This window comes from Oncorhynchus masou, chromosome 9, assembly GCF_036934945.1.
Source record: "Oncorhynchus masou masou isolate Uvic2021 chromosome 9, UVic_Omas_1.1, whole genome shotgun sequence".
Taxonomy (NCBI): domain Eukaryota; kingdom Metazoa; phylum Chordata; class Actinopteri; order Salmoniformes; family Salmonidae; genus Oncorhynchus; species Oncorhynchus masou.
This window is the reverse complement of record NC_088220.1, coordinates 85,793,174-85,811,745: the sequence shown is the minus strand read 5'-3', so window position 1 is coordinate 85,811,745 and position 18,572 is coordinate 85,793,174. Positions and strand designations below refer to the sequence as shown.

Below are 18,572 nucleotides of genomic sequence, written 5' to 3'. Positions count from 1 at the left end.
CTAACCCTACTTACCTATCTACCCACCTGTCTAACCCTACCTACCTACCTACCTACCCACCTGTCTAACCCTACCTACCTACCTACCCACCTGTCTAACCCTACCTACCTACCTACCTACCCACCTGTCTAACCCTACCTACCTACCTACCTACCTACCTACCCACCTGTCTAACCCTACCTACCTACCTACCTACCCACCTGTCTAACCCTACCTACCTACCTACCTACCCACCTGTCTAACCCTACCTACCTACCTACCCACCTGTCTAACCCTACCTACCTACCTACCCACCTGTCTAACCCTACCTACCTACCTACCCACCTGTCTAACCCTACCTACCTCCCTACCCACCTGTCTAACCCTACCTACCTACCCACCTGTCTAACCCTACCTACCTACCTACCCACCTGTCTAACCCTACCTACCTACCTACCCACCTGTCTAACCCTACCTACCTACCTACCTACCTACCTACCTACCTACCCACCTACCTACCCACCAGCTCCCAGCTGGTCCGGGTCCGTTAGGGCTAGCAGCTCCCAGCTGGTCCGGGTCCGTTAGGGCTAGCAGCTCCCAGCTGGTCCGGGTCCGTTAGGGCTAGCAGCTCCCAGCTGGTCCGGGTCCGTTAGGGCTAGCAGCTCCCAGCTGGTCCGGGTCCGTTAGGGCTAGCAGCTCCCAGCTGGTCCGGGTCCGTTAGGGCTAGCAGCTCCCAGCTGGTCCGGGTCCGTTAGGGCTAGCAGCTCCCAGCTGGTCCGGGTCCGTTAGGGCTAGCAGCTCCCAGCTGGTCCGGGTCCGTTAGGGCTAGCAGCTCCCAGCTGGTCCGGGTCCGTTAGGGCTAGCAGCTCCCAGCTGGTCCGGGTCCGTTAGGGCTAGCAGCTCCCAGCTGGTCCGGGTCCGTTAGGGCTAGCTGGTCCGGGTCCGTTAGGGCTAGCAGCTCCCAGCTGGTCCGTCCCGTCAGGGCTAGCTGGTCCGGCCCGTTAGGGCTAGCTGTTCCGGCCCGTTAGGGCTAGCTGGCCCGGCCCGTTAGGGCTAGCTGGTCCGGTCCGTTAGTGCTAGCAGCTCCGAGCTGGTCCGGTCCGTAAGTGCTAGCAGCTCCGAGCTGGTCCGGTCCGTTAGTGCTAGCAGCTCCGAGCTGGTCCGGTCCGTTAGTGCTAGCAGCTCTGAGCTGGTCCGGTCCGTTAGTGCTAGCAGCTCCGAGCTGGTCCGGTCCGTTAGTGCTAGCAGCTCCGAGCTGGTCCGGTCCGTTAGTGCTAGCAGCTCCTGGTTGGTCTGTTCTGCAGAGAGACCCGGGCTTCAGTGGAGGGCTGTGGTTTCCTCTCACATACAGTGCATTCAGAAAGTATTCAGACCCCTTGACTCTTTATACATTGTTGCATTACAGCCTTATTCTAAAATGGATTTAATATTTTTTAAATGTAGTCAATCTACACACACCCCACAATGACAAAGCGAAAACAGGTTTTCCAGAATTGTTTGCAAATGTATAAATAAATCAAGTTCAGAACTACCTCACAAAAGTATTCAGTCCCTTTGCTATGAGACTCAAAATTGAGCTCAGGTGCTTCCTGTTTCCATTGATCATCCTTGAGATGTTTCTACAACTTGATTGGCGTCCACCTGTGGTAAATTTTATTGATCGGACATGATCTAGAAAAGGCACACACCTGTCTATATAAGGTCCCACGGGTGACAGTGCAAAAACCAAGCTATGAGGTCGAAGGAACTGTTCGTAGATCGCAGAGACAGGATTGTGTCGAGGCACAGCTCTGGGGAAGGGTACCAAAACATGTCTGCAGCATTGAAGGTCACCAAGTACACAGTGGCCTCCATCATTCTTATTTGGAAGAAGTGTGGAACCACCAAGACTCTTCCTAAAGCTGGTCACCCGGCCAAACGGAGCAATCGGGGGAGAAGGGCCTTGGTCAGGGAGGTGACCAAGAACCCAATGGTCACTCTGACAGAGCTCCTCTGTGGAGATGGGAGAACCTTCCAGAAGGACAATCATCACTGCAGCACTCCACCAATCAGGCCTTTATGGTAGAGAGTTCCAGCGGAAGCCACTCCTCAGTAAAAAAGCACGACAGCCCGTTTTGAGTTTGCCAAAAGCCACCTAGACCATGAGAAACAAGATTCTCTGGTCTGATGAAACCAAGATTGAACTCTTTGGCCTGAATGCCAAGCGTCACATCTGGAGGAAACCTGACACCATCCCTACAGTGAAGCATGGTGGTGGCAGCATCATGCTGTGGGGATGTTTCAGCGGCAGGGACTGGGAGACTAGTCAGGATCGAGGCAAAGATGAACGGATCGAAGTGCAGAGATCCTTGATGAAAACCTGCTCAGGACCTGACTGGGGCGAAGGTTCACTTTCCAACTGGACCACGACCCTATGCACACAGCCAAGACAACACAGGAGTGGCTTCGGGACAAGTCTCTGAATATCCTTCAGTGGCCCAGCCAGAGCCTGGACTTGAACCCGATCAAACCTGAAAACAGCTGTGCATCCAACCTAACATAGCTTTAGAGGATCTGAAGAGAAGAATGGGAGAAACTCCCCAAATACAGCTGTGCCAAGCTTATAGCGTCATACCCAAGAAGACTCAAGGCTGTAATCGCTGCCAAAAGGTGCTTCAACAAAGTACTGAGTAACTGTCATCTTTTTTTAATTTTGATAAATTAGCAAACATTTCTAAAAAAAAAAAAAACAGTTTTTGTTTTGTCATTATGGGGTATTGTGTGTAGAATGATGAGGGGGAAGAAAAAAATATATATTTTAGAATAAGGTACGTAACGTAACGTGATTAAAAGTAAAGGGGTCTGTACACTGTACACCAACTCAACTCACAGAAAGAGACCCGGGCTTCAGTGGAGGGCTGTGGCTTCCTCTCACATACACTAACTCAACTCACAATACCTATACTCACAGGCTGTGCCTGCTCCAAGCGTGATTGGAGCCCTCCGACCGACCGCCCCACCCACTCACACACGAAAACCAACCCATTAACTGAAAGGCTTAATTGCGTCTGATTTATTGAATGTGTTTCTTGGTTACAGATCAACAGTATCATCACTCCATATACAACTACAGTATTATTTTTTACAGTTTATATTCAAATACATCCGTTTTAAATGTCTTATTTACAAAACACTTGATGTACATTTTCAATGTCAGTGCAATGTTTTTACAAAATAAAAAAAGCTAATTCAATTAATACATATCTTTCCCGAATCCATCAAAAATTAAGTTAGGAGGTGAAAACCAACTTCAGTAGCAGACTACACTACCTGTCAACGGGTCATACCATGCTGCCACAGAGGGAGGGGTGTTCACTGTTCAGTTAATACATTAACCCCTTGTACTTCACAGGATTGAAATGTTCACAGAAGTGTTTTAAAAGAAGACATCAGCCTGGAATCAGAACAAACATTTAGCTGACTGAATCTGGAGTGAACCATCTCAGTGGAAAGAAGCAGGGTTCCAAGCTGTCGTCTCGGTGCTTTGCTGCTGGTACAAGAGAGCTGAAGATGTGGTACAAGCCTGGTATAGATCTTTTTTTTTTGTCCCAAACGGCACCCTATTCCCCACACAGTGCACTACTTTTGACCAGAGCACTAGGGGCCCTAGTCAAAATCAGTGCACGATATAAGGAACTACACATTCGGGAATATGGTGCCATTTCAGACACAGTCTCTAAACAGGGCGCAGCCGCACAAGGTACGTTCAGAGTCACCGCATCTCGACAAACCAAGTCCAAAAAAAGGGCACTACATCGGGTACAAGGTGCCATTTGTAGAAAAGCAGCTTTGTTTGACAGTTCAGATATCCACACTAACACTAACTTAGTATGAAGCGGTTCAGATATCCACACTAACACTAACTTAGTATGAAGCAAGGTAATGGGCAGGCATTCTAAGTGCTATGCTTGTATAAACATTGAAACATGGGCCTGTTCTGATCTCCACAAAACGGTTCCCTTTGAGTGAAGTAATGCATTTTAAAAAGTTGGGACAACATTCTCTCTCTCTCTCTCTACAATATTCAATAGTTAGACATCGTCTTACAGGGGGGGGGGGGGAGAAATATAAAAAAAAGAAAATACAAAAATAACATTCAGTAATGAAACTTTTGCATTAGTCTCAAAAATATTGTTTGACGAGGAAAAATAACGTTTCATTTAAAAATGACAAACCCTTCATCCAGTGAATCAATGACGATCAGCCCACCCCCACCCGCCACCACCAATAGAGCAGCAACAACAGTTGGAGTTTGGTGATTTAAATCACATAACATTCTCTTGAATGATTCATGGAAGCTGGAAGAAAACTTCACTATAAAGAGAGAGACCTTTTTTTTTTACAACTAAAATCATAAATAAAAATCAGAACGACCAAATCATCCTATTGTTCTCCAGGTAAGAAAGACACAGTGGCGATCTGAAAAGATGGTCGCTTCGACACGAGAGCAGCTACTACAAAACACACATAGCTGACGTGAAATGTGGGTTGCAACATGTTATGTCGTCGTTATGACAGTGCTAGGAAGAACCGTTTGAGTAGTGTTACACCACATACTGTCATTACCTAGCAGCTGATGGTAAAACATAGGACTGTTTAGGGAACAGAGTGATGAGGACACTTTAGCTCAACAATCGCATGGACAAATTTGACGGAAGGCATCAGAAATGACACCCTATTCGAGAAGTTTTTCGAGAAAAGTATTCACACCCCTTGACTTCTTCCACATTTTGTTTTTGCAGCCTGATTTTAAAATGTATATTGTTTGTCACTGGCCTACACACAACACCCCATAATAGCAAAAGATGAAATAATGAATTAATTGTTGTCAATTAATGAAAAATGAAAAGCAGAAATGTCTTGAGGTCAATAAGTATTCAATCTCTTTGTTATGGCAAACCTGAATAAGTTCAGGAGTGAAAAAAAATGTGCTTAACATGTCAAATAATCATTTTTTTGAATGACTACCTCATCTCTGTACCCCCACACATACAATTATCTGTAAGGTCCCTCAGTTGAGCAGTGAATTTCAAATATAGATTCAACCACAAAAGACCAGGGAGGTTTTCCAATACCTCGTAAAGAAGGATTGATTGGTAGATGGGTCAAAAATAAAAAGCAGACATTGAACATCCCTTTGAGCACGGTGATGTTATTAATTACACTCTGGATGGTGGATCAATACACCCCAGTCATTATAAAGATACAGACGTCCTTCCTAACTCAGTTGCCGGAGAGGAAGGAAACCGCTCGGGGATTTCACCATGAGGCCAATGGTGACTTCGAAACAGTTACAGAGTTTAATGGCTCTGATATGAGAAAACTGAGGATGGATCAACAACACAATACTAACCTAATTGACAGAGTGAAAAGAAGGAAGCCTGTACAGTATACAAATATTCCAAAACATACATCCTGTTTGCACTAAAGTACTTAAGTAAAACTGCAAAAAATGTGGCAATTTATGTCCTGAATACAAAACTTTATGTTTGGGGCAAATCCAACACATCCCTGAGTACCACTCTTTATATTTTCAAGCATGGTGGTGGCTGCATCATGTTATGGGTATGCTTGTCATCGGCAAGGACCATGGAGTTTTTTTTTAGGATACAAATAAATAGAACAGAGCTAAGCACAGGCTAAATCCTAGAGGAAAACCTGGTTCAGTCTGCTTTCCACTGGCAGATGAATTCACATTTCAGCAGGACAATAACCTAAAACAAACATACACTGGAGTTGCTTACCAAGATGACATCGAATGTTCCTGACTGGACTAAGTCGTTTTGACTTAACAATCATCCTGAAAATCTATGGCAAGACTTGAAAATGGCTGTCTAGCGATGCTCAAAAACCATCTTGACAGCTGGAAGACATTTTAAAAGAATAATGTACAAATATTGTACAATCCAGGTGTGCAAAGCTTTGAGAGCAGGCGTGTCAAACTCATTCCACGGAGAGTCGAATGTCTTCGTGTTTTAGGTTTTTCCTTTCAATTAAAACCAGGTGAGAGGAGATATTTACTAATTAGTTTAATTCATCAATTAAGTACAAAGGAGGAGCAAAAACCCGCAAGACACTCGGCCCTCCGTGGAATGAGTTTGACACGAGACTTACCCAGAAAGACTCAACTGAAACCGCTGCCAAAGGTGATTCTAATGCGTGTTGACTCAGGGGTGTGAATACTTGTGTAAATGAGATATTTCTGTATTTGATTTTCAATAAATTTGCAAACATATCAGATTTTTTTTTCACCCCTCACTTTGTCATTATGGGGTGTTGTGTGTAGATGGGTGAGAGGGAGAAACAAAGGCTGTAACAACAGCAAAATGTGGAATAGGTCAAGGGGTATGAATACTTTGTGAAGGTACTCATCAGTAGTGCACTACTTTTGACCAGGGCCCATAGGGAATAGGGTGTCATGTGGCCCTATTCATTTACAGTCTCAGAGTGGCTCCCTACAAGGTACTGAGAGATGAGACGTACTGTAGACAAAACAGAGAGATGAGAACAACCCTTAAAATAACAAAAAAAATTTTACATACAAATAATTGCAATGATAAAAATAACTCTATAAAATATGTATTTGGAGAAAGAGAAAACAATTACAAATATATGTATTTATATATTATCTTTGAAACATCCTCTATGGCACCTGTCCACAACATAACCAAGATTTAAACTCAAGTTAAAATGACTTACAGTGAACGCCCCTAAAGTCATTCGATGTCATGGGTACATTGATCAGCAATTGCACTTTTTTGTTTTAGGAAGTTGCTTGGCAAGGGGTCAAATTAAGGTCAAACCCCTCAATTTGGTGGAATCTTTCTTCATAAAAGGGAGATTATTCTTTTTCAAAGTTTGTGTCTGTGTGTGTGTGTGTGTGTGTCTGTGTGTGTGTGTGTGTCTGTGTGTGTGTGTCTGTGTGTGTGTCTGTGTGTGTGTGTGTCTGTGTGTGTGTGTGTGTCTGTGTGTGTGTGTGTCTGTGTGTGTCTGTGTGTGTGTGTGTGTGTGTGTGTGTGCGGGGACATCAAAAGGAGGAAGTGGGTGAGGTTTTAATACTGTCAAAAAATATTTGACCGTTCCAATTGGCCAATGAAATGCAGTGAGGTAGCATTAGGAGTTGTTGTTTTTTTAAATGACAGTATCGTTACTGAAGAAGGAAAATAAAAATCTTTGGAGAACCCCTTTTTTAATCGATAAAATAATATTAATATAATCTCTATATTACCGTTTCACTATACTGAGTTATAGAGACAGACATTATGTACCTACATAATGTCTGTCTCTATAACTCACTATAGTGACATGTTTTGATGGCTGCAGGGGACAAATATGCGCAACGAGGAAGCAATATCAGCTCATGTGCTGACAATATAACACACACACACACACACACACATACATACATACATACATACATACATACATACATACATACATACACACACACACACACGGAAGAGGGAGGGTTTCCTCAGGCTCAATGTGCAACAGCTTAGTGCTTTAAAAAAAAAAAATGGGTCTTCAATGTTGTTCTCTTGACAAAACAACAAGGGGGTATCTTGCGGTATCCGAAAGCATGACAACCGCTCCGGCCTCCAAGTGGCTCAGTTTGTGATGACTCGGCCAAAAGACACCATTTTGTGCTTCCTGGGAGCCCAGTTGAGACCGGCTGAAGAAGCCCTGTGTCCTTTCCGTCTGTCCAGAGTTCCAGGCATAATGTTGACGGTTGACCGGTGGAAGACGGTGTGATCATGAAATCACTGAAGGACACAATACTTCTTGTAGTCAGACTCAAAGTCCTCGTCCATGCTAGTGGTGTCGGCCATTTTCTTGCCGTCAGTCTTTGGCAGGAACTGAGAGAAGTCCACTCCCTTCTGCTCATAGAAGAGAATGTAGGCAGAGTCCGTGTCCATCTCCTCTGAGTGCACTTCCTAGGGAGGACACGGCAAACAAGTACGCACTTTAAAAATGTCTCGTTTTGGCTTCAAAAATTACTAACTGGTTTGCTAGATTAATTGTCTATTAGTCGAGAGTGTGTGTGTGTGTTTTCTTACCTTACAGCTGCTGTCGTTGTAACAGTACCATTTGTTGTTGGGGTTTTTGGCATAGGTCACATAGTGTCCTCCTCCCATGATACCTGAATGGCACTGTGGAGAGAGAGAGAGAGAACCACCTATTACCTCCCATGATACCTGAATGGCACTGTGGAGAGAGAGAGAGAGAGGGAGAGAGAGAGAGAACCTACTACTAACACAACATGGGCCCCGGTCAAATGTAGTGCACTATATATGGAATAGGGTTCCATTTGGTTCAGAGGCTTTCTAATCCCGAAGTATATAACTATATCTAAGTAACTGTAACCCTCGCAGGGCTGCAGGCCCAGACGGCATCCCCAGCCGCGTCCTCAGAGCATGCGCAGACCAGCTGGCTGGTGTGTTTACCCACATCTTCAATCTCTCCCGATCCCAGTCTGCTGTCTCCGCATGCTTCAAGATGGCCGCCATTGTTCTTGTACCCAAGAAGGCAAAGGTAACTGAACTAAATGACTATCGCCCCCGTAGCACTCACTTCTGTCACCATGAAGTGCTTTGAGAGACTAGTCAAGGATCATATCACCTCTACCTGCCACCCTAGACCCACTTCAATTTGCGTACTGCCCCAATAGACGAAGCAATCGCCATCACACTGCAGACTGCCCTATCCCATCTGGACAAGAGGAATATCTATGTAAGAATGCTGTTCATCGACGACAGCTCAGCATTCAACAGCATAGTACCCTCCAAGCTCATCATTAAGCTGGAGGCCCTGGGCCTGAACCCTGCCCTGTGCAACTGGGTCCTGGACTTCCTGACGAGCCGCCCCCAGGTACCTTCAACAAATCTCAAATCTCCACTTCGCTGATCCTCAACACAGGGGCTCCACAAGGGTGCGTGCTCAGCCCCCTCCTGTACTCCCTGTTCACCCATGACTGCGTGGCCATGCACGCCTCCAATTCAATCATCAAGTTCGCAGATGACAACAGTAGTGGGCTTGATTACCAACAACGACGAGACAGCCTATAGGGAGGAGGTGAGGGCCCTCGGAGTGTGGTGTCAGGAAAATAACCTCACACTCAACGTCAACAAAACTAAAAGGAGATGATCGTGGACTTCAGGAAACAGCGGAGGGTGCACCCCCCCTATCCACATCAACGGGACAGCAGTAGCGAAGGTGGAAAGTTGTAAGTTCTTCGGTGTACACATCACTGACAAACTGATATGGTCCACCCACACAAACAGCGGGGTAAAAAATGCGCAACAGCGCCTCTTCAACTGAAGGCAGAAGAAATTTGGCTTGTCACCTAAAACCCTCACAAATTTTACAGATGCACAATTGAGAGCATCCTGTCGGGCTGCATCACCGCCTGGTACGGCAACTGCACCGCCCTCAACCACAAGGCTCTCCAGAGGGTAGTGAGGTCTGCACATAGCATCACCGGGGGCAAACTAGGTAGTTGTTGTGGAATTGTTAGATATTACTGTACTGTCGGGAACTAGAAGCACAAGCATTTCGCTACACTCGCAATAACATCTGCTAACCATGTGCATGTGACCAATACAATGTGATTTGATTTTGATTTGATGCATATTAAACTAAATCAATCTTCCCGAGGCATAGGTTAGGAGGCTAAACTCCAAGTAGTTTTGGAAGCACTCACTGAAATTGCATATAAGTTGTAGATGTTCTCCAGGCTGTTGTCTCTTTGGTGCAGCTGGGCTGTTGCAGTGGTCTCTAGGTCCGTGCTGGGCGCCGTACTGGCCTCCGTGCTTAGCACCTCGTTGCTATGGCCACCGCTGTCCCCGTTCATCACGATGACATTACTGAGGCTGCTGGACGCATCTGTGGTGGACATCTCTGGCCCGCTCCTCACCCCGACCTCCCCAAAACCTCCACTCATCACCCCCACGAGCCCACCCTCCGTGTTCGCCTGCGGTGCTCCCTCCCTGGGCTCTGTGTCAGGGCCGCTGCCCCTCTCCCTGGTACTACCCTCCAGGTTCTCCTTGCTGTTGGAGAGGCGGTGCCGGCTGGCCAGCTGGGGGAGCCTGAGGCGGGTCTGTCTGTGGCCCGTGGCCCCTGGACTGCCTCCTCCTGTCTTGAGGCTGCTGGTACGGCTGATGAAGGAGGGAGGGGCTGACTTCCTGCCTGACGCTGGAGAGGCTGTGGAAACGAGAGAGAGAGAGAGAGAGAGAGAGAGAGAGAGAGAGAGAGAGAGAGAGAGAGAGAGAGAGAGAGAGAGAGAGAGAGAGAGAGAGAGAGAGAGAGAGAGAGAGAGAGAGAGAGAGAGAGAGAGAGAGAGAGAGAGAGAGAGAGAGAGAGAGAGAGAGAGACAGAGAGAGACTCAGTAAAACAGCTCGATCTAATCCTTCCTGGGTATATGGGGCTATGCGGTGTATCGTGTTGTACACTAATGAATAGAAATAAATACATGCTTGCTCTGGTTTCATTACCCAACTCTGAAGGATTAGTTTGTTTAACAATAGGAAACTACTGCAGATGACTTGGCAAATCATCAAGCTAAATCAGGGACTTGGAATCAACAGTCACCTTGAATGACCGAAAAAGCAGCAAGATTCCATTGAGAGAGGAGTGCCTCAAATGGCACCCTATTCCCTATAGTGCACTACTTTAGACCAGGGCCCTATAGAACCCTATTCCCTATATAGTGCACTACTTTAGACCAAAGTCCTATAGAACCCTATTCCCTATATAGTGCAATATTTTAGACCAGGGCCCTATAGAACCCTATTCCCTATATAGTGCACCACTTTAGACCAGAGCCCTATCGGCCCTATTCCCTATATAGTGCACTACTTTAGGCCAGAGCCCTATGGGCCCTATTCCCTATATAGTGCACTACATTAGGCAAGAGCCCTATAGAACCCTATGCCCTATATAGTGCACTACGTTAGACCAGAGTCCTATTGAACCCTATTCCCTATATAGTGCACTACTTTAGACCAGAGTCCTATTGAACCCTATTCCCTATATAGTGCACTACTTTAGACCAGGGCCCTATAGAACCCTATTCCCTATATAGTGCACTACTTTAGACCAGAGCCCTATTCCCTATATCGTGCACTACATTAGGCCAGAGCCCTATGGGCCCTATTCCCTATATAGTGCACTACATTTGACCAGGGTCCATAGGGACTATGCACTAGAAAGGGAATAGGGTGCTATTTGAGACTTAGACAGGATGACAGACCTTTGAGGATGTTGAGGAACCCAGCAGGGGCAGAGATGGAGGATACCGTTTCTCCTCCTCTTATCCTCAGTAGCTCCTCCCCCTCGCTGCGGCTCTGCAGACCGTGTAGCCCATTAAGCCCCGCCTCCCGGGGAGCCAGGTAAACACTAGGGTCAAAACTCTCTCTGGGAAACTGGACAATCTTCTGAGACTTGATCCAGCGGCCGTTCACGAACTGGAACCTCTTCAGGTGTACTATCTGCAAATAAAGAACAACGTGAAGTATTGAAACACTCGGATGAAGATATGTGTACAGAGACATCAGGTAGCACTAGCGGTGAGAGAGGTGAGCCAGCAGACGGAGGGGTTGCCAGTTCGAAGCCTGAGTCTGCCCGGCAAGTGAGTTGGTAACCGGAGGGGTTCTGATATCAAATCCTAGATGCCATTGCCTGCCCATTGTGCCCTTCAGCAAGGCACTTAAACCCCCCCCACTGCAGCAGCTCCACAGTGTGGGAGCCCCACCACACCTCTCCAAAACCTCTAAATGTATGTGTGTCTTTGGGAAGGGTTGGTTTAAAAGAGGAAGTCACATTTCAGTTGGACTTTCTGTGCAATTGACCAATAAAGTGATGTTCATCTTTCTGTTTACATTGCAGAGATGGTGGGTACTGTAGTGATGGTGGGTACTGTAGTGATGGTGGGTACTGTAGTGATGGTGGGTACTGTAGTGATGGTGGGCACTGTAGTGATGGTGGGCACTGTAGTGATGGTGGGCACTGTAGTGATGGTGGGTACTGTAGTGATGGTGGGTACTGTAGTGATGGTGGGTACTGTAGTGATGGTGGGTACTGTAGTGATGGTGGGTACTGTAGAGATGGTGGGCACTGTAGTGATGGTGGGCACTGTAGTGATGGTGGGTACTGTAGTGATGGTGGGCACTGTAGTGATGGTGGGTACTGTAGTGATGGTGGGTACTGTAGTGATGGTGGGTACTGTAGTGATGGTGGGTACTGTAGTGATGGTGGGCACTGTAGTGATGGTGGGCACTGTAGTGATGGTGGGCACTGTAGTGATGGTGGGTACTGTAGTGATGGTGGGCACTGTAGTGATGGTGGGTACTGTAGTGATGGTGGGTACTGTAGTGATGGTGGGCACTGTAGTGATGGTGGGCACTGTAGTGATGGTGGGTACTGTAGTGATGGTGGGTACTGTAGTGATGGTGGGCACTGTAGTGATGGTGGGCACTGTAGTGATGGTGGGTACTGTAGTGATGGTGGGTACTGTAGTGATGGTGGGTACTGTAGTGATGGTGGGTACTGTAGAGATGGTGGGTACTGTAGAGATGGTGGGTACTGTAGTGATGGTGGGTACTGTAGAGATGGTGGGTACTGTAGTGATGGTGGGTACTGTAGTGATGGTGGGTACTGTAGTGATGGTGGGTACTGTAGAGATGGTGGGTACTGTAGTGATGGTGGGTACAGTAGTGATGGTGGGTACAGTAGTGATGGTGGGTACTGTAGAGATGGTGGGTACTGGGTACTGTAGTGATGGTGGGTACTGGGTACTGTAGAGATGGTGGGTACTGGGTACTGTAGTGATGGTGGGTACTGTAGTGATGGTGGGCACTGTAGTGATGGTGGGCACTGGGTACTGTAGAGATGGTGGGTACTGGGTACTGTAGTGATGGTGGGTACTGTAGTGATGGTGGGTACAGTAGAGATGGTGGGCACTGCAGTGATGGTGGGTACTGTAGTGATGGTGGGTACTGGGTACTGTAGTGATGGTGGGTACTGTAGTGATGGTGGGTACTGTAGTGATGGTGGGCACTGTAGTGATGGTGGGTACTGGGTACTGTAGTGATGGTGGGTACTGTAGAGATGGTGGGCACTGTAGTGATGGTGGGTACTGGGTACTGTAGAGATGGTGGGCACTGTAGTGATGGTGGGTACTGGGTACTGTAGAGATGGTGGGCACTGTAGTGATGGTGGGTACTGGGTACTGTAGTGATGGTGGGTACTGGGTACTGTAGTGATGGTGGGTACTGTAGAGATGGTGGGTACTGTAGTGATGGTGGGCACTGTAGTGATGGTGGGTACTGGGTACTGTAGAGATGGTGGGCACTGTAGTGATGGTGGGTACTGTAGTGATGGTGGGTACTGTAGTGATGGTGGGTACTGTAGAGATGGTGGGTACTGTAGAGATGGTGGGCACTGTAGTGATGGTGGGTACTGGGTACTGTAGAGATGGTGGGCACTGTAGTGATGGTGGGTACTGTAGTGATGGTGGGTACTGTAGTGATGGTGGGTACTGTAGAGATGGTGGGTACTGTAGTGATGGTGGGTACTGTAGTGATGGTGGGTACTGTAGAGATGGTGGGCACTGTAGTGATGGTGGGCACTGTAGAGATGGTGGGCACTGTAGTGATGGTGGGTACTGTAGTGATGGTGGGTACTGTGGTGATGGTGGGTACTGTAGTGATGGTGGGTACTGTAGTGATGGTGGGTACTGTAGTGATGGTGGGTACTGTAGTGATGGTGGGTACTGTAGTGATGGTGGGCACTGTAGTGATGGTGGGTACTGTAGTGATGGTGGGCACTGTAGTGATGGTGGGCACTGTAGTGATGGTGGGCACTGTAGTGATGGTGGGTACTGTAGTGATGGTGGGTACTGTAGTGATGGTGGGTACTGTAGTGATGGTGGGTACTGTAGAGATGGTGGGCACTGTAGTGATGGTGGGCACTGGGTACTGTAGTGATGGTGGGCACTGTAGTGATGGTGGGTACTGTAGTGATGGTGGGTACTGTAGCGATGGTGGGTACTGTAGTGATGGTGGGTACTGTAGTGATGGTGGGTACTGTAGTGATGGTGGGTACTGTAGTGATGGTGGGCACTGTAGAGATGGTGGGTACTGTAGTGATGGTGGGCACTGTAGAGATGGTGGGTACTGTAGAGATGGTGGGCACTGTAGTGATGGTGGGTACTGTAGAGATGGTGGGCACTGTAGTGATGGTGGGTACTGTAGTGATGGTGGGCACTGTAGAGATGGTGGGCACTGTAGAGATGGTGGGTACTGTAGTGATGGTGGGCACTGTAGAGATGGTGGGTACTGTAGAGATGGTGGGCACTGTAGTGATGGTGGGCACTGTAGTGATGGTGGGTACTGTAGTGATGGTGGGCACTGTAGAGATGGTGGGTACTGTAGTGATGGTGGGCACTGTAGAGATGGTGGGTAATGGGTACTGTAGTGATGGTGGGTACTGTAGTGATGGTGGGCACTGTAGTGATGGTGGGCACTGTAGTGATGGTGGGCACTGTAGTGATGGTGGGCACTGTAGTGATGGTGGGTACTGTAGTGATGGTGGGTAATGGGTACTGTAGTGATGGTGGGTACTGTAGTGATGGTGGGCACTGTAGTGATGGTGGGCACTGTAGTGATGGTGGGCACTGTAGTGATGGTGGGCACTGTAGTGATGGTGGGCACTGTAGCGATGGTGGGTACTGTAGCGATGGTGGGTACTGTAGCGATGGTGGGTACTGTAGCGATGGTGGGTACTGTAGCGATGGTGGGCACTGTAGAGATGGTGGGTACTGTAGTGATGGTGGGCACTGTAGAGATGGTGGGTACTGTAGAGATGGTGGGCACTGTAGTGATGGTGGGTACTGTAGAGATGGTGGGCACTGTAGTGATGGTGGGTACTGTAGTGATGGTGGGCACTGTAGAGATGGTGGGCACTGTAGAGATGGTGGGTACTGTAGTGATGGTGGGCACTGTAGAGATGGTGGGTACTGTAGAGATGGTGGGCACTGTAGTGATGGTGGGCACTGTAGTGATGGTGGGTACTGTAGTGATGGTGGGCACTGTAGAGATGGTGGGTACTGTAGTGATGGTGGGCACTGTAGAGATGGTGGGCACTGTAGTGATGGTGGGTACTGTAGAGATGGTGGGCACTGTAGTGATGGTGGGTACTGTAGTGATGGTGGGCACTGTAGAGATGGTGGGCACTGTAGAGATGGTGGGTACTGTAGTGATGGTGGGCACTGTAGAGATGGTGGGTACTGTAGAGATGGTGGGCACTGTAGTGATGGTGGGCACTGTAGTGATGGTGGGTACTGTAGTGATGGTGGGTACTGGGTACTGTAGTGATGGTGGGTACTGTAGTGATGGTGGGTACTGTAGTGATGGTGGGTACTGTAGTGATGGTGGGTACTGTAGTGATGGTGGGTACTGTAGTGATGGTGGGTACTGGGTACTGTAGTGATGGTGGGTACTGTAGTGATGGTGGGTACTGTAGTGATGGTGGGCACTGTAGTGATGGTGGGTACTGTAGTGATGGTGGGTACTGTAGTGATGGTGGGCACTGTAGTGATGGTGGGTACTGTAGTGATGGTGGGTACTGGGTACTGTAGTGATGGTGGGCACTGTAGTGATGGTGGGTACTGTAGTGATGGTGGGTACTGTAGTGATGGTGGGTACTGTAGTGATGGTGGGTACTGTAGTGATGGTGGGTACTGTAGAGATGGTGGGTACTGTAGTGATGGTGGGCACTGTAGTGATGGTGGGTACTGTAGTGATGGTGGGTACTGTAGTGATGGTGGGTACTGTAGTGATGGTGGGTACTGTAGTGATGGTGGGTACTGTAGTGATGGTGGGTACTGTAGTGATGGTGGGTACTGTAGTGATGGTGGGTACTGTAGTGATGGTGGGTACTGTAGTGATGGTGGGCACTGTAGAGATGGTGGGTACTGTAGTGATGGTGGGCACTGTAGTGATGGTGGGCACTGTAGTGATGGTGGGCACTGTAGTGATGGTGGGCACTGTAGTGATGGTGGGTACTGTAGAGATGGTGGGTACTGTAGTGATGGTGGGTACTGTAGTGATGGTGGGTACTGTAGTGATGGTGGGTACTGTAGTGATGGTGGGTACTGTAGTGATGGTGGGTACTGTAGTGATGGTGGGTACTGTAGAGATGGTGGGTACTGGGTACTGTAGTGATGGTGGGTACTGTAGAGATGGTGGGTACTGTAGTGATGGTGGGTACTGTAGAGATGGTGGGTACTGGGTACTGTAGTGATGGTGGGTACTGTAGTGATGGTGGGTACTGTAGTGATGGTGGGCACTGTAGAGATGGTGGGCACTGTAGTGATGGTGGGCACTGTAGAGATGGTGGGTACTGTAGTGATGGTGGGCACTGTAGTGATGGTGGGTACTGGGTACTGTAGTGATGGTGGGTACTGTAGTGATGGTGGGTACTGTAGTGATGGTGGGCACTGTAGTGATGGTGGGCACTGTAGTGATGGTGGGCACTGTAGTGATGGTGGGTACTGTAGTGATGGTGGGTACTGTAGTGATGGTGGGCACTGTAGTGATGGTGGGTACTGTAGTGATGGTGGGTACTGTAGTGATGGTGGGTACTGTAGTGATGGTGGGTAATGGGCACTGTAGCGATGGTGGGCACTGTAGTGATGGTGGGCACTGTAGTGATGGTGGGTAATGGGCACTGTAGCGATGGTGGGCACTGTAGTGATGGTGGGTACTGTAGTGATGGTGGGTACTGTAGAGATGGTGGGCACTGTAGAGATGGTGGGTACTGTAGTGATGGTGGGCACTGTAGTGATGGTGGGCACTGTAGTGATGGTGGGCACTGTAGTGATGGTGGGTACTGTAGTGATGGTGGGCACTGTAGAGATGGTGGGTACTGTAGTGATGGTGGGTACTGTAGTGATGGTGGGCACTGTAGTGATGGTGGGCACTGTAGTGATGGTGGGCACTGTAGTGATGGTGGGCACTGTAGAGATGGTGGGCACTGTAGTGATGGTGGGCACTGTAGTGATGGTGGGTACTGGGTACTGTAGTGATGGTGGGCACTGTAGTGATGGTGGGTACTGTAGTGATGGTGGGCACTGTAGTGATGGTGGGCACTGTAGTGATGGTGGGCACTGTAGTGATGGTGGGCACTGTAGAGATGGTGGGTACTGGGTACTGTAGTGATGGTGGGCACTGTAGTGATGGTGGGCACTGTAGAGATGGTGGGCACTGTAGTGATGGTGGGCACTGTAGTGATGGTGGGTACTGGGTACTGTAGTGATGGTGGGCACTGTAGTGATGGTGGGTACTGTAGTGATGGTGGGCACTGTAGTGATGGTGGGCACTGTAGTGATGGTGGGCACTGTAGTGATGGTGGGCACTGTAGAGATGGTGGGTACTGGGTACTGTAGTGATGGTGGGCACTGTAGTGATGGTGGGTACTGGGTACTGTAGTGATGGTGGGCACTGTAGCGATGGTGGGTACTGTAGCGATGGTGGGTACTGTAGCGATGGTGGGTACTGTAGCGATGGTGGGCACTGTAGTGATGGTGGGCACTGTAGTGATGGTGGGTACTGTCGTGATGGTGGGCACTGTAGTGATGGTGGGCACTGTAGTGATGGTGGGCACTGTAGTGATGGTGGGCACTGTAGTGATGGTGGGTACTGGGCACTGTAGCGATGGTGGGCACTGTAGTGATGGTGGGTACTGTAGTGATGGTGGGCACTGTAGTGATGGTGGGTAATGGGCACTGTAGCGATGGTGGGCACTGTAGTGATGGTGGGTACTGTAGTGATGGTGGGTACTGTAGTGATGGTGGGCACTGTAGAGATGGTGGGTACTGTAGTGATGGTGGGCACTGTAGTGATGGTGGGCACTGTAGTGATGGTGGGTACTGTAGTGATGGTGGGTACTGTAGTGATGGTGGGCACTGTAGAGATGGTGGGTACTGTAGTGATGGTGGGCACTGTAGTGATGGTGGGCACTGTAGTGATGGTGGGCACTGTAGTGATGGTGGGCACTGTAGTGATGGTGGGTACTGGGTACTGTAGTGATGGTGGGCACTGTAGTGATGGTGGGTACTGTAGTGATGGTGGGCACTGTAGTGATGGTGGGTACTGTAGTGATGGTGGGCACTGTAGAGATGGTGGGTACTGTAGTGATGGTGGGCACTGTAGTGATGGTGGGCACTGTAGTGATGGTGGGCACTGTAGTGATGGTGGGCACTGTAGTGATGGTGGGCACTGTAGAGATGGTGGGCACTGTAGTGATGGTGGGCACTGTAGTGATGGTGGGTACTGGGTACTGTAGTGATGGTGGGCACTGTAGTGATGGTGGGTACTGTAGTGATGGTGGGCACTGTAGTGATGGTGGGCACTGTAGTGATGGTGGGCACTGTAGTGATGGTGGGTACTGGGTACTGTAGTGATGGTGGGCACTGTAGTGATGGTGGGTACTGGGTACTGTAGTGATGGTGGTCACTGTAGCGATGGTGGGTACTGTAGCGATGGTGGGTACTGTAG

At 48.6% G+C, this 18,572-nt stretch overlaps 1 protein-coding gene across 1 annotated transcript in view; it reads right to left on the bottom strand.

The window, feature by feature from the left end:
- Positions 1-3,008: 3,008 nt before the first annotated feature.
- The window catches only part of LOC135546712 (ubiquitin carboxyl-terminal hydrolase 32-like), a 130,586-nt gene continuing 115,022 nt past the window's right edge, over positions 3,009-18,572 (bottom strand). The window contains exons 31-34 of the mRNA XM_064975346.1: positions 11,267-11,504; positions 9,719-10,218; positions 8,076-8,168; positions 3,009-7,952 (exon numbers count right to left, since the gene is read on the bottom strand). Coding sequence (XP_064831418.1) covers positions 7,779-7,952; positions 8,076-8,168; positions 9,719-10,218; positions 11,267-11,504 — 1,005 coding nt within the window. The 3' untranslated portion in view covers positions 3,009-7,778. The remainder of the gene's footprint in view (positions 7,953-8,075; positions 8,169-9,718; positions 10,219-11,266; positions 11,505-18,572) is intronic.